This window comes from Vicugna pacos, chromosome 19 (genome assembly GCF_048564905.1).
Source record: "Vicugna pacos chromosome 19, VicPac4, whole genome shotgun sequence".
Taxonomy (NCBI): Eukaryota; Metazoa; Chordata; class Mammalia; order Artiodactyla; family Camelidae; genus Vicugna; species Vicugna pacos.
In genome coordinates this window covers 16257210-16273931 of record NC_133005.1, presented here as the reverse complement: position 1 = coordinate 16273931, position 16722 = coordinate 16257210, and the positions used below count along the sequence as shown (strand labels likewise).

Here is a 16722-nt window from a genome sequence, read left to right as displayed (position 1 = left end):
CCTTTTTTCAGCCCACCATGTTTTTCTTAATATTTTATGGTACAGTATATGCTGGGTTAACCACCATGAATGGGTCTACATATATGACAGCCCAGCTGTAAAACAGAAAAAGCAAAAATGGGCTGAGATATAAGAAGAAATTGATAAAGCTATAGTTGCCATGGAGAATTTGAATACATAAAAATCAAGAGATCAAGATAACTAAGGATTGCAGAGAGTTTGAATAACAAACCTTCCTTTTCCGCTCCACTTGATGTAGGTAGGTAGGTAGATAGAGTCAAATATGGAAAAGACTCTGTTTTCAAACACAGACATTCTCAGAAATTGGCCATAGGTTAGGGTGTAAAGGAAATCTCACCAAATTTCAAAAATCAAAAACTGTATGGGCCACCTTAGCAGACCATAATGAAAACAGAGTTAGAAATTACCAAAAAAAAAAAAACCCTTCTTATTTAAAATACACAGTCATATTCTCAAATAACTCTTGAGTTATAGAAGAAACTAAAACAAACTTTAAACTATTTAGAAGGAAATAACAAAGACCACTCTACATACAGAGGATAATTTATAGCAATACGTAGTACACTGTACCAAGAACAAGAAAAAAATGTAAAATGAATCTTTTGCCAATTCAAGAAGATATGAAAAGGACAACACAATAGCACATCATAGGAAGAAAAGAGAAATAAAATAAGAATAAAGGCAAGGAGAAAAGAACTGGAGATTAAAAACATAGGTAGAGATGATAAATGACATCAAAACTGGGATTTACTTGAGATGTACCTATCAGACCACTCTATTATTTTCCAGTATAGAAATGAAACTAAAAATAAAAGTTCCCAGTTTTTAATTAAAAGGTAAAATATCCACACAACTTACTTTGAGAATATGCTTTGAACATTTATTTTTTAAAATAACCCAGATTCCTGATATAAAATTTATCTGTGTGTCAGTAGAGTTACCTCTAAGCTTATTTCCTAATCTACAAAGTGGGGATAGTAATAGTATGCACATCATGTGTCATTTAAGGTTTATATTAGATATTATGTGAAAAACATTTAAAACAGTGCCCTGAAAAGAATAGCCCACAATAAATATTAGTGTGATTTTATTAATGATTTAAGGAGGGTTGTCAGAGTTAGTTTGTAAAATCCTTGTGTTCTTTGGGCTTTGCTGACCATAGTGAGTCATTAATAAACTTCTGTTGAATTTGAAAGCATATCTCCACCAGAAAGCCGACAAAGGTCTACAGCAGAAGAGAGATTTGTCCTACAGAGGCTTTGCTCAAATGATTGCAATGTGGGGACACAAAGATGCAGGTTTCAATGTTCTATAATAATTCAGCTGATAGGTACTGACGTTTATAGGTTTGTTGGTTTATTAATAAAAGTGTGAAACATGGAGAGAAATAGATGTATTCTCCTTACATTTTTCCATGACATCCCTGCCCTATGACACTCGCACTAATAGCCAATGTCCCCAGCATAATAGCCATCCATGTTTCTGTCAACCTAGTACATCAAAACCACACACCTAAATATCCATGCTCATCAGGTCTTCCTGAGTCCTAACCCCATATCTGAGTCCAGACTCTGCATTGAGAAAGCAGTCTTAGCCTAATTCGTGTAAATGACTAAGTCCCTTGATGACAGAGGAAGGGTTTTCTCTGGGGTCCGTCTGCCCCGTGTCCAGTGTGGGTCTCACATAGACTTGGATGCAGAATAAGAATGACAAGCTTTACAAATTACACTTGACATTAAGGGATAACCAGCCCACTTTGTACCACATATCTCAACAGTGACAGACTCTCAGACGCAAACCGCCCAGTTTCTATCTCTGACGCAAACTGCCTGATGTTGATGTGGATGCTGGGAACCTTGATCTGCAGCTGATCATGAAAATTAGGAATCTTTATGGGGGCTATGAGGGCATCCCAGAGCCTTGCGATTAATCACATGGATTAAATCAGATTTGCAGCCCTAAAACTCTTGTCAATCAAAAGCAAATTCACTTTTATGCTTTACTCCATGCATCATTTCTTGCTTTAAAATATGGTCCAGGAAACACAAAATATGGTCACAGGAAGCACCAGGCAACATGAATTCTACAGACAAATACAGACAATTACAGACAGAAAAACATTATCCACCTTGTATCTCTCTATAGCAAATGTACAGTGCCCTGTGGACAGGAAGTGCTTTAGGGGTTTCTGATTAACTTTATTTAGTCCAGAGATCAGCAACAATTTTCTGTATAGGACCAGAGAGTAAATATTTTCAGCTTTGAGAGCATGTGGTCTCTGGCTCTGCTATTATAACCTGAAAGGGCCCCATCTCAAACCAACTGATTCAGAATCTCTGAGGGTGGGATCTAGCAATCTGTTTCAGCAAGGTTTCTGATGCCCACTGAAGTTTTAGAAGCACTGCCCTGGACCACACCTGGAAAACTGCTGTCTTGGAAACATCAAATGCCACCTGGGGGTGTCAGAACAGTTCATTCATTCATTCAACAAGTCAAGGTAAACTGAACTCCTACGAGGGGCCAGACCCTTCGCTAAACACTGGTGATTTGAGATAATTAAAGGGATACTGTTGGGGCCTTAATGGACTGGGGAAAAGCCTTACATCAGAGCCCCAGGGAATAGTTTCGTGTGGTTCTGCTTCTAATTTTGTCACTTACTAAGCAGGCTTTGCTGGCTGAGGCCACATGCCTAGCTCGGGCAACACACAGGATGGAGGTTACGTGCTAATACGAGTGAAGTGTTGTATGCCACTTAGAGAATAAATTCCATTTACTGATGAATTAACATCCTTTCAGCTACTGAAATTACTGCTAATCAGCATCCTTATTCTGGTGCTGTCTCTTCGGATGCTAATATGCACGGGTTTTGGGTTTGTAGGGACGATTTATCTAATACTAGCAATAAACATCTGAACAGAGGATCTGGAGGGGCATTCCATGCCTGTGCTCCCCCCATTCTTATTAGGTGAGTGGCCATTGCTTTTTCAGCTTTGAAATGCCATGTGCTAGAGAACTGTCAGATTCACTGGCCCTCCTCCCAAGCACAGACATACCCGCCACCCTTTAGAGCAGGACAAAGGTGTAGGAGGTCCTGGGAGGGGGGGAACCGTGAAAGTGATAAAAACAAGATGTGTGTCTACACATGGCTTCTCTGCCACTCTGCCAGCTGTCCATCAGCCAGATCCTTATAGGTTATGGTCAGCTTGGAGCCGGGGGCCCTACAGCTGTTCTTCAAGGGCTGAGAATAGCAACTTTGAGAGGAGATTGCCAAGGAAACATGTAAGACCTGTGTGCATGTGCACATGTGTGTGTGTGCATGCGTGTGTGCGCACGTGTGTGCGTGTGTGCGTGCGTGTGCATGCATTTGCGTGCATGTGTCTGTAACTGAGAAAGAGAGAGCACACCCATCAGCAAACAGATGTAGAGGAAGAGGAAGCTGCAACAGTGCTACAGGTCTGAAAGCACACAGACCTCTGCCTTCCAATACACTGGCCTCTTTAAAAGGAAAGGTCAGTTGCTTGCTTAGACTGAAGAAAGAAGCTCCCTCAAGGAACCCAGCAGCATAATGTGAAGATGGAGAACTGGGTGAGAAGGCACTCTTGTTTGTCTCCACGTGGAAATCCTGTGAGAGGTGCTGCTTGGAGACCGGAGGCTCAGGCAGTCTGCTGGTTTCCCCAGTTTCCGGCTTCCACGGGTGCTCAGCACCGCAGCAACATACCTCCTGCCCAGCCACTGGTAAAGGAAAGCTAATTAGCAAATACTGGATTTGTTCCACTCTTAGCAAAGGGTACTAGCGTATCCTGAATGAGCAAAGATTTCTGAATATTAAGCCCCTACCTCCTTACAAACAAGGTTGATCAGAACTTTCTCTAATATATTCCCCTCAACAAGCCAATGAAACTGGTATTATTTGCCCTGTTGAGAAAACTAGGGCTCAGAGACAGTGATAAACTTGCCCAGAGTCACCCAGCAACTGAGTGCCAGAGCCAACAGCCCAGCTCAGTCTTTCAGACATCAAAGCTCTGCCCACAATCTACTCAAGGTTTCCACGGGTCCGCCTTTTTATCCTGGAGGGCAGATCCCAGATACTCAGAGGAACACGGGAATTTTATTTCTTCTCATCTTAAGGTTCAGGAGTGACTTGGTAGAAATTCCTTCCAATGCCTGTTTCTTAAATTCCTAATTTCTAAAATGGAAGTGGTGCCAATCCTGAGACATGTGAGGCTGGATGTTGTGATGCTTTCAGCTGAATCTTTCAGTTTCATGTGTGTGAAACGAGGTTACTCCCTTAAAAACTCGTTGATGAATTGAAGTCACCATATGAAGGCAGCTGATACTGAGGAGCGCATTTCACATTCTGGTCTGTTGGGGTGTGTAATAAGTACTTTGAAAAAATAAAATAAAATAAAGCAAAATAAAATAAAATAAAATAAAATAAAATAAAATAAAATAAAATAAAATAAAATAAATTAAAATAAAATAAAATAAAATAAAATAAAATAAAATATAAAATAAAGAGACCTGAGTTTAAGTAAAATGCAAAGCATTTAAACTCTACATCATAACATGAGTACAGATTCTGGCGGCCAGAATAGGTGTGTGAAAATGGTCAGGCTTACAGTACAATGCCCAGTCGGTTTTTTAAAAGACTGCCCATAAAACTAACCTTCCACAAGTTTACTTCCTTTTATTTTAATGCTACGAGTAGAGTGCAGCTCTGGATATTTTTTTTCCCTTTTTTACTATGATTTCAAATTTGATGCTTTGCCCAAGAATCATTGGGTAGAAAAAAACTGTGAAATCTATTAACACCAAAGAAGTTTCACTGTAGGGTTCCTCCTAACTGGGACTCTGGATAGTATGTTATTTCACAAGAGTGATAACGTACGTGAAAGATTCTAATAATATACACTAAATTAAAATCCCAGAGGAATTCAACCTTTACTGCTGAGAAAGTAGTACAGAGCGGGCCTGGAAGAAAAGGTCAGGAGTCCTTCTCCCCCAGGCTCGCATCGAGGGCCTGCTTCTGGACTGTGGTTCTCTTGCCTCCCAATGGGTATGTTCCTGATCTTTTTCTTTTCCTTAATTTTGTTTCATTTGGAGATTTTTTTAGGGGGGGCATGTAGCTAGGTTTATTTATTTTAATGGAGGTGCTGGGGACTGAATCTAGGACCCTGAACATGCCAAGTACACACACTCCACCTCTGAGCTGTACCTTCACCTGGTTCTTGATCTTTTTAATGAAGAGTTTTCATTTTATTTTTGCACAAATTCCTTCTTATATAAATAATAATAGCAATAGTTATAATCAAAATAATTAAACATAATTTTGCCTCAAAACCCTAAATCTAATCTCTCCCAGCTTCAATTTTTAATGGAAGGACAAACACAATGGTGTTTTTCAGCTAGGAAGTCATGCTCCCTTGCAATATGTCTATTCCATTTTTAAGCTTCTTCAGGCCATTGTTAATTAGTCTAACACCAGCTGCTATAACAAAACAAAACAAAACAAAACACTCACACTTTTTCAGTAGTGCACTAAAGTGGAAATGCATTGTTATCTCATATAAGGGTTCAGGTCTTTCTGGTGAATTGTCAGCTTTCCTCCATGCAGGAATTCAGCAGGCTCAGTTTCTGCTGTCTTATGGCCTTGCCATCCTCTAGGGCAGAGAAGGAATGCCTGCTTCTGAAATCCTTGACCTGGCAGAGAAACACACATCATTTCTGCTATAGCTCATGAGCCATCTCTAGCCACATGGCACACCCTTTTTGCAACGACGACTAAAAATGGGCAGCCATTTTCCAGAGATGATGCTCTACCATGGAAAAGTAAGGAAAAATTCCAGGGCACAGTTGTATATCTCAGCCACATGAGCCCATGCCCTCTACTACTGTGCTACACACAGAAAGGTTTTCATCATATCAAATACTTACCATCTGGAGCCCTTCCTCAGGCCTTTTACCTCCTTCCTTCTGAAGGGCCAGTCCTGGGGACATGATTTCCTCAGGGAGGCCTGCTGTGACCCCTGGGCACCCATGGTATGTCTCCTAATATAAGTATTATCACACTGAGTAATCTAAAATTCTCTTCTTTCACTCCTGTCCTCCCAATTAGACTGCACTTCTGTGATGGCAATGAATTTGCCTGTCGTGTTCAACAGTATATCCTCCTAGTGCCTAACACTGTTCTGGCATATTACAGGTGCTTAATAAATATCTGAGAAGGAAGGAAGGTAAGACAGGAGAAAGAAAGGAGTAAGGGAAGGAGGGAAGGGGCGGACTGACTCTGGAGGGAGCATAGTCTGGTTACCTGTAATTGTAATAATAATGTAATAAGTGGTAATAATAAAATGTAATAATAGGGTTTCAAGAGAGTAGCCAAAAAAAAAAAGTGCATTGGTCACATTTCAGGACCAAGGGCCCATCCCTCTTTAGAAAAATGCCTGTGTACACCTACATAAGCCCTCTTGGCAACCTCAGATAACAACTGAAAGAGACTAAAGATCTTCTGTTTTTTGCTTCTAAATGGCTCTAAATACAATGTAATACTACTCAACAGCAGCAAGGAATGAATTATTAGTACAAACTACAACTTGAAAGAATCCCAAAGTGATTATGCTAAGTAAAGGAACCCAGATGAAAAATAGTACATACTGTATCATTCCATTTATATAAAATTCTAGTAAATGCAAAATATTTTATAGTGACAGAATGCAGATAAGCAGTTGTCATGGCGCAGGGGTACAGTGAGATGGGGTGAATGGGTGGGTAGGTAGGATTATAAAAGGCATGAGGAAACTTTGCGGGGTGATGGATATGTTTATTTTCTTGAGGTCGTGGTTTCCTGGGTGTATACATATGTCAAACTTCTCAAATTGTATACTTCAAATATGTGGGATTTAGTGTATGTTAACTATACCTCAATAAAGCTGTTAAAAAATGAAGTTTAAATTTAAAAATGTGAGGTTAAATGTATTAACACAGAACCACATCCTTCCATCCCAACATTCCAAACTCTTGAGTGGTGTGTGTCTTAAAAAAATACTTCATATGTAGATAGGTGTCTATCTCCACTGTAAAGTAGGCAGATATGCATTCATGATGGCTTTTGGAGAAACAGCATAATTCTCTCGACTCCCGTCTGATTATGGCTTCCAGCTAAGAAGAGAACTGAGTTATAGAGACAGAGTGTGGACCATTTAGATCTTCCCCTATTTGGGCACAACTGCACGTACACATATAAGCCCTCACATGTTCAAATCTACTTCTTTCCAGGTTCTGTGATCAAGCCCATCACTGACGCCCCAACCCAGGCGCCCAGCCACCCCCCACCGCTACCATGGCTGAAGACGCAGACATGCGCAATGAACTGGAGGAGATGCAGCGAAGGGCTGACCAGCTGGCTGACGAGGTGAGGATGGAGACCTGGGAAGGGAGTGAAAGAAGGGGAGCTGCGTGGTTTGTCATATTCAAGTTGAGGTGGGAAAAGGGCTTTGCCATGTCTCAAAAAAAAAAAAAAAAGGAGAAGTATGACTTTGATTTCCTATACACCCTAAGGCCTCTGCAGACCAGAATGAGTTGGTTATAAAACCCACGTGCAGATCAATGACTTAACCCAAACCCCCAACTTCTAGAAATCTACAGAAGTCAAGATCCTGTAAGAAAAGCAGTATCTTTGGGTGGCTTACGGCCAGTGTTGAGCTGGTTGTTACATTTTCTAGAACTTTGCAAGCTGGTATTGAAATTGAATTATATAAAATGACAATTAAATAGATCATATTAAAATCAAAGATAATAAATACTCAAGTCTCTTCACATCCTAGTGATTTTTACTACTGTCTATGCTTTCAAAGTTTTTCACGCTTGTTTTGTCTGTTGTGTGGGGATACTGTATAACGATGCGTTACTGTGACTCAAGTTCACCTTCGAGGACACTACGGTGTAGTTAGAAATCAGACAGGAAAAGAGTATCTATGCCATGAATCTTCAAACCCTACAAATCAGGGCCTGACTTATTGTTTTGTTGCTCTTCTAGACTTAAGAAAGTAGAAAAATATTAATAACTCAGATTAGACTTCAAAGTATACACCTCTGCAGTCATTACACTGAATAACAGAAAAAATTGAGAAAATCTTCCAGTATTTGAAAACTATGATTCTCTTCAGCAGAGAAGCCACTTGGCATCATCAACAAGTGAATAAAATTCCACATGTCTCCATTGTTTCACTTTCCTCTTACTCATTAACGTAACTAAACGTTATATAACATTATATAGTGATTAGTAATGTAAATAACATAATAACGTAAATAGCTTCACGCGAGAACTACGTTTGTTCCATGGGAGCTTAGCTGTGGACAAGAGTTCAACAAAAACCAAAAAAAGTTTTCTCTAGGAATCTATTGGAATTTACAATATAGAGTATTGTGCATCTTATTATTATTTGTCAATTTTGTGCTATTCATCCTTTATATCATTAAAATAAACACACACACACATATATTTTTTTTTCTGGAGAGCCACTTGTTAAACATTTACCAACACACTACTGCTGACAACCATTTTAGTTTAAAAGAAAGCAGCCTGCTGACAATTCTTCCAGGAAAGTCAACATTTTTCATATTCCTGTGAACTCTTGTCCAAAATAAGTTTGTCACTTAAAAGCACAGCTTTGAGAAATCACACTGGTTGCTGGATTCTAGTAATTTCAAAGAAACTAAGAAAAAGGTGACCACACTGGTGCCCAAGGGACCAGTGCTGAGTTCACTTTCCATCTCATTTTTCCTTATCGGAGGATGAAGATAATTATTGTCACTGTCTCCTATAAGCTAGTTATTTCAAACACGCTTGATTTTCTTTCCACCCTAGGGCAACAACTTGATTTGTACTGATAAGAACTTCCAATTGTGTTTCTGGGAGCTTTATAAGAAACTCGATGTTAGATTCATCTCAATTCATGAAAAATTATATTTGTCTTTAAAATTCAATATTCCTGGTCTGGGGAGGCCCAACTGGTCCACTGAGTATTTGAGATAATTTTTCATGCATCCTGCACATGCAAAATTATCTTTTGCAGATTACTCTACTTTTGATATCGAGATCAACTTCATATGGTTTTGATTTTATGACAGTCAGCTGTAATGTAATTGCTTTAGGGAATCTTAACTATGCAGAAAGCCTCACAGGAAAGAGACTGAAAATGTGTTTCGGTTACAAACTTCAAAGAATGTGTGATAGCGACCCATTGTGTATCCTAACTGAAGAAAATTTTTCTGATTTTCGAGGACCTCTGGATCCTGCACTCATAATATTTATTTATTTATTTTTTTTATCTTAGTCGCTGGAAAGCACCCGTCGTATGCTGCAACTAGTTGAAGAGGTAAGAAGTGACTATATTTAAGGTGAACTAATCCCCTTGGCTGACATATTCTTTGCCTGGATCCTACTGCCGTTCCCTGGGTCATGGTCCCATTGTGAATGGAGCTACCAGAAAGCCACCTAATGAAGGAGATGCTGTATTTAAGTTGCCGGGTAGCCATCAAAGTCTTCACTCTCCCTCCCAGCCCAGACTATCTTTAAAGTCTGGGAAGCAGAGGAGGATGGCCCTTCCAAGTAAATAAATGTTCCCAAGAAATCACAAAAGCAAATCAGAGTGATTTTTAATACACAAAAGAATTGTCTACATAAAATCCTCATTTGTAATGATTTTGATGCCTCTAACTTGCAGCTAATCTTGGCATTCTGTTCAAACTTCAGCCACATGTGTCTTTGAAAAATATCTATCCATAGAGGTATAACGTTTTCAGAAATTGTTACATTTAGAATCAGGCACTAAAATTCATGAAATAATAGGAAAATTCTTTAGTAAAGGGAAACATCAAGTCTAGCCATGTAAATATAGAAGCTCTTTTATATTCCTGACTCTGGATTGAACATCCATTTGCAAGGTATGGTTAATGAATCCCCAACTATTTTTAAATGGGTAAAATAGGGCAGATAGCAATAATGGAATCAAAAGGGCATTTGCAATAAAGCTCGCTCATTCCAATTTGGGAGAGCAGAAGTCAACCAGAAAGAATAAATGGATTAATTGAACTTGTCCATTGGGAGAGATGAAGTGGAAACAGAATGGGATGAGCTATATTTATCTTTAAACGAATAAAACAAGCCTAATCATCTTTATTCAGTGAAATGCTGTTTTAGCTATGCTTTGAAAATGCTTATCAATGTATAAATTCATGTGTGGTTATCATCTGTAGAGATCTTGGGGCTTTTTGAGCAGAATGATTAAATGGGCCTCCTTTGCCTCATGCTACTGTAAATTGCTTATGCAATGACATGAAAAGAGAAATAGATAAATTATATAAGGCTAAAAGCAAGAGCAGTCGCCTCCCACTGTGTAGAAGCCAACATTTCCCCTTATTTCTGCAGCTTCAGCTTCCCACCTAGGTATGAAATATGGCTAAATGCACCACAGGATGGGGAGGAGAAGGTGGCAACTATGAGTTCCAAGGACCCTGGGGAAGGGTGGGGGGGTGCACCGAACAAAATCTATTATCACAAAAACACGACAGTTTGAGCCTGCAGCATAGCACAAATTGACCCCCACAGGAAGGCAGTCCAGCAAGGGGCCCTTGGCAGCACAGGAAAGCAGCCTTTGCTTTCTTAATGAAGAGAAATGTTTTCTTTGTTCTATCCTGGCAACACCACTTATGCAGAAATACTTGGGGACCAAGAAGGAGGCAGATATTCTTAATCTAAGAGTGCCTGGTGAGGCTTCCCCAATAGATGTATTGCCCCTCAACCTATCATGAGAACAAGTAAAAGGAACAAATGTGAGTAATATTCCCATGTGAGCTCTCACGGTGGCTGACCAAAGGGAGCCCAGCAGTCAGCTGATGCCACTATCTTGATACGTCTTTATGACCTTGGTCTCTAAGCTTAAATTTCATTTTCATTTATGTGTGTATGTACACGTGAAGTAAACTTCTAAACTGTCGGAATTATCCGTTTGCCCACCTGTGCAATGTTGAAACACTGCCTAGAACGCGGAAAGTGATGGAGAAAAAGCATCCAATGCACATTTCCCAACTGGCCCCTCCGCCATCGGAATCTTCGAGCCAGGGATATTTCTTGCTGTGTCTTCTTAGACTGCAGGCAGTCTAATTTATTCTGGGGGAAAACATCTCAAAAGCTCTATTGATTGAAGTAGGATTCTCAAATCACACATTTTTTGTTTCCCCTAAAGTGTTTCCCGATCAAGAATGAAGTTGCATCGTGGAACAGTGGCTGAAACAGATGGAAGCTATCTCCTCCCTCTAATAAGTGAGAGGAGGCTCTTAGACTTTCCATCCTTAGGAAATTACGAGCAAGGCATTATCAGACTGGATTGATTGTTCTCACAGCCTCCTGGCTTATTTTATATTAATGGTCAAACACCCCTTATGTCTAGGGCATTGGCTGCCCAGATGATATTCTGCCTTTCAGTCAAGGAGGAAATTCTCTTTAAAGAGAATCGGCATTAAATATTCATCAAGGGCAGAAATCATTTGGAAAATCTGAGCATTGAAATGCCAGGATCCTTGCTCATGATCCCAAAGTGCATCAGTGCAATATAATTTGAATTGAGCTGAATTCTTACTGAAATTCAGTCTCAAAGACAGGAAAGGCTGCTCAACTTGTGAAGTCTCCCTAAGGCAAACAGTTCCACTTTTAGTGGAATATAGGACTTTGTGCCATCCCTCGTGGACTTTAGGGTGTAACGGAGTAGAAGGCATAGAGGCTTGTTTTTTAATAGAAGTCATCGTCAGTGTTTCAAGGACGATGTAAAGTTCCACAGAGGTCAGTGGAGAAAGTGCAGAAAAACTGAATACTGTCCACAGGTAACAAGATTAGAAATCTCAAAGTACTTGGTTCCCAGCCTGGAGTTGGGAACTGACTCTTTTGATGCATGCATTTCAGCAAATATTTATGGAAGGCCCTCACCTTAGTGCATGGGGGTGGAAGATCAAAACTGATATCATGCAGGAAAACAGATGTGAAAAGAGGTCTTCAAATTCAAGGCCACCCCTGCCTCAGGAGCACAGAGGAGGAGACAGTGAATGCTGGACGGAGGGTCATGAATGTGTTCTCAAGGCAGGAATATTTGATTCCTGGCAAAAAGGTTAAATCTGCCAACACTCACTGCAGGAAGTGAAGTCTACCCGTTAATGCCCTGGGACCATGAAACTAAGCCAGGAAAAGCCATGCTATTGCAGGGCAGGCCGATTCAAAAGCCCCACACAGAGCTTTCATGGAGTGGGGGTTACTGAGGGCTCCCCAACATTTCATGGGTGTTTTAGCATCTTTTCTTTTCTTTCCAACTTATCTTTCAAAGACACTTTGATCACAGGAAGAAAATAAGAATCTAAAGATATTATCTTGGTTAGGCCAGACTTTCCACTAAAAATAGAAAATTTCGCCTGGGCAGTTGTTTTCAGGTGGGCAGATGTGGGGGGTCTTTTGGGACTCTAGCTGTTAGGAGAGTGCCCGACTGCCCTAATTTTAGCTCAGATGTCTTGGACTTTGGGGAAAAGCATTTCAGGGTGACAAAAGAAAGACTTTAAAATGTTCTATAAATATGGTCTTCGTTCATCAGCAAGAAAAATAAAAAGAATCGAGAAATCAAAAGTAAAAAGAAAGAAATGAAAATAATAATCCCTGATACCTCCCACTCTCCCTGTTCTTAGGCAGAATTTTCCCAGGAATCCCCAACAGGAACCAAGAATTGAGGAAAGGCAAAAATAGAACCACCTCCTCTGACTCCTAGCTATTAAAACATAATACTCGTTAAGGAACAAGAGAAAGTAACATTCTGCTTCACCCGAGGTATCGTCCCCATCCCTGATCTTCTCTCTTGCCCTCCAAGTTCCCCCAAAGGACAATCCAGTTACTTCGATAAAAGCTGTCAGCAAAACAGTGGGACTGCATATACAAGTTCTAACAATTTACAGAGAACCCAGTCTGTGCCAGGCATTGTGCTCAGAGCTCTCATCACCAAGCTCATGTTATCTAATTTAATCCCTGTAGTCGCCTTTTACTACTGCTTTGCTCGAGGAAATGGAAGTACACAGCAGTTAAGGAACTTGCTAGAGACACACAGCTGAAAATGACAGAGATGAAATTCAAACCCAAGTCTACCTGATTCCAGAGCGTGAATTCCTACCCCCGGCACTGCCCTTCCACCAGCAACTCCCACAAAAAAAATTTTGAGAATTTCACAAAAAATAAAAAGATCAAACACAGCAGCTCATTCTTAACTGATTGAGATTCCACACAAATTAAATCCTTTACCTCTATTTTTGAATCACAGCCTCCCATGGAGTTGAACTTTTAGAAGCCTTTATGCTCGGTAACTCATTTTATCTTTGTAAGTGCTGATAAGTGAGGGAGATTTTTCTGTCCCCATCTGATAGCTGGAAAAGCTGAGACACAGAACAGGTGGCTCTAGAGCAATAGAATTTCAAAGATAAGTCTGGAATTTGGAATTACTGACTCCCAGATGCCAGCTCCACCCACCTGACCAAATGGTTTCTTTTTCTTTGGAGCACAGTTGAGAAGCCACGTGTTGGCCCTTACCTTAGTGCCTGGAGCAGAGTGGAGGCTTCATTGTGACTTAGTGAATAAATGAATACATGAGTGTGTGAGTGAATGAACCACCCTATCAACTATCCAATCTTATTTAGCGTTTCTATCCTTATCTTAAACATGGGGAAACATTCTGAAAGCTCAAGTGACTCTTCCACAACTTCATGACGAGTTGGTGGCTGAGCTAAGAACACAATCCAGCCTTCCTGACTCCCTGATCTGTGCTTACTGCTTCTGTTCTCCCAAACTGGGGCCAACTCTTGATTGCTCTGTGAATCATTCCAGTGCTGAAACATTGAGCACCAAATTGAATGAATCGGAAATTATACTTGCAGGGCTTCATATAAAATAAACGGGTATAGCAGAAAGTGTAAACAGATGAGAGCAGGACTGATGAAATTAAAATCACTCACCTGTTTCCCATACACAATGGAATACTACTCAGCCATGAAAAAGAATGAAAATTTTGCCATTTGCAGCCACATGGATGGACTTGGAGGGCATTATGAGAAGTGAAATAAGTCAGACAGAGAAAGACAAATACTATATGATATCACTTATATGTGGAGTCTAAAAAACACAACAAACTTGTTACTAAAACCAAAAGAGCAATCTTATAGAGAACAAACTAGTTGTTACCAGTTGAGAGAGTGGAGGGGGAAGGGGCACTGTAAAGTGTAGAGAGGAAAAGGAGGTTTTTGTGGGATTATATGAAATTGTGTGTGTGAAACTTTTGAAAATTGTAAAGCTCTTTTAGAATTTAAAGAATCTTTTATTTCATAAAGAAAAAAGTAAAATAGGCTTTTCTGTCGGAATGAAGTGGTGAATTTTATAAAAGCTCACAGAAATCATTTTCAGTGTTTTATTTTATGTTTTAAAAGCACTATTGGAACTAAATTGTTAAAATACTGTTCAAAAAAAAAAGTTTTATTGACCTCCACTAACGTCTCTCTCATTCTTTAACATAAGTCAGTGGAAAATAAATGGGGCCAGAGAGATGTCTTATTTTAGAATTTATTCTAGGGACCACCATGAGCTTTCCTTGAAAAACCAATTAATCCAAACTGTAAGCAATGCCATTTAATACTCATTAACAATCATCCTGTACTATGGAAGGTCTTTACTTAACTAGTTAGAATTCCTGGAAATGACGACCTCTAAGTGTCTGCAATGCAGATAGCTCCTCCTTTTCTCCCACCCACCAACTCCCACCCGCCTCCACCAAATAGTTCAGGGATGTTTGGTTTATTTAGGTCATAAGGAGTGAGATACGGGGTGCCTTTTATAGACTTCTCTGGCACACAAAAGCTGCAGTAAATCTGGTGCATGAATTATTTTCTCATACTATATTATTGTGCAAAATTTTAGATTTCATTAGAAAAAGCCCTTATTTCTCATCTGTCAAGCCCTTTCTAAATCTGGCAGAACTTCTCTCCACAGAGAAAAAATAGGAGGTTGAATTTCCTTTTGAGCTGTATTTCTCAATGACCTTTGTGAAACAGTAATCTTTTTTGGTAAAACTAAAAATTTCACACCCCCCTCAAGATTCCTACACATCTTTCCAGTGGAGCATCTCTCCCCAATTCATTAATGGGAATTTTCTGATATATCTTGCCAGAGAAGATTTAGCCTAGAAGATTTTAAAAGATTTGCTTTCTGTGGTTGGTGTTACAAAAACTAGGCATTTTTATTTTCTAGATATGAAATCCTAGTATAATATTAAGTATGAGTATTCCAATTTCATGAAAGCCCCAGCCCCAGCCCTACCCCTTGGAGACTGAGCTACACCCCCACTTCTATCCTGAGAATCACTGACGGAGCAGTTCCACAGGTGACCCACTCCTCTGAGTCCCTCCCCAGCCCCTAAATAATCTTTGCCATATTTTCTCCCTCTTTTTCCTTTGGTCCTTCTTCATTTTCCATTTCTAGGGCTAATTGTCCCATTACTGATTTCTCTTTCTCTCTTTTCCCTAACTCTTTTCCACTTTGCTACCATTATTGGAATGTAGAGTAAAGATGCTGGTATCAGGACTTTGGTTATGTTGGATGAACAAGGAGGTAAGTTCAGATTTCTTCAGTAAGAACAATTCCTCATCTGAATAAATTGCATTTAAAAAATGATTTGTGCATACACAGGTGGTCATTGACATGTGTTACACACATATATGAGTGTGATAACTCTAGAGTTTTCATCTTGCTTTTTTTCTCCTTTTTTCTATTGAAAAGATTGATAGATGTAGGGAAATGCTGAGGTCTTCACGACTAAATAAGTGGTACTACTCTCGTTGGTATATGTTGGGGGTAACAGAATTTGAAGGCAGAAGTCAGTTGCTTGGATTTTTTTAATGATAGTATTTTGGGCAGTTTGCGAATTCCCCCCTGATCCCCAATCTTTCCCATAAATTTGGTTTTCTTCTAATAATTCCCAGAAAGAATGAGAGAAGAGTATATTGTGTTGCCCATTTCTTTTGACCATCCTAATTCAGCACCCCGCAGCTTTGATTTCCAAGTTGTTATGGGAATTCCTTAAAGAGCTGGAAGCTGTATTTAACAAGACATAAGTTGAGGGAGATCATTGGAAAATGGAAAGTTGAACCATTTAAAATATTTGAACTCTTTCTTTTAATTATGGAAATGCTAGAAGCAATGAAAATCAGAGGGCCAGCATTTTACTATAGCATCTCCATAGTCTGCAGTAGACTCTAGAAGTCAAATACCAAATTTTTTTCTTTGACCTAGACATCTAGCCATACTGTGATGCTTTATTTAATTCCAGCCACAAGTTAGTTACCTGATTCCAATCTGAATTCTTATCGTAACAGATTTGGCAGAAAATTTTTTCTCTTTATTTATATTTACTGACGGCTTTAGAAAATCCTTAGCAATCATGAGAAACTTTTTAATGTCAAAGATAAAAATATAAAATTTATTTTTATCATGGGAAACCATAGACAAACTCTAAGAATAAACCTCAAAAGCTAGGGGGCAGGAGGGGAGGGGAATTGCCTTACAGATAACAGATGTGAGGCATGTCTCTAAAATACAGAAAGACTATATTGCTATATTATCAAAGGAAA

The 16722-nt window shown here is 39.5% G+C and overlaps 1 protein-coding gene across 2 annotated transcripts in view; it reads left to right on the top strand.

Annotated features, from left to right (window-relative positions):
• The window catches only part of SNAP25 (synaptosome associated protein 25), a 78517-nt gene that overhangs the window by 43173 nt on the left and 18622 nt on the right, over nucleotides 1–16722 (top strand). For both annotated transcript variants that reach the window (XM_015241856.2, XM_006207387.4), the window contains exons 2-4: nucleotides 7297–7432; nucleotides 9357–9398; nucleotides 15655–15703. In XM_015241856.2, the coding sequence (XP_015097342.1) occupies nucleotides 7361–7432; nucleotides 9357–9398; nucleotides 15655–15703 (163 nt within the window). In that variant the 5' untranslated portion in view covers nucleotides 7297–7360. The remainder of the gene's footprint in view (nucleotides 1–7296; nucleotides 7433–9356; nucleotides 9399–15654; nucleotides 15704–16722) is intronic.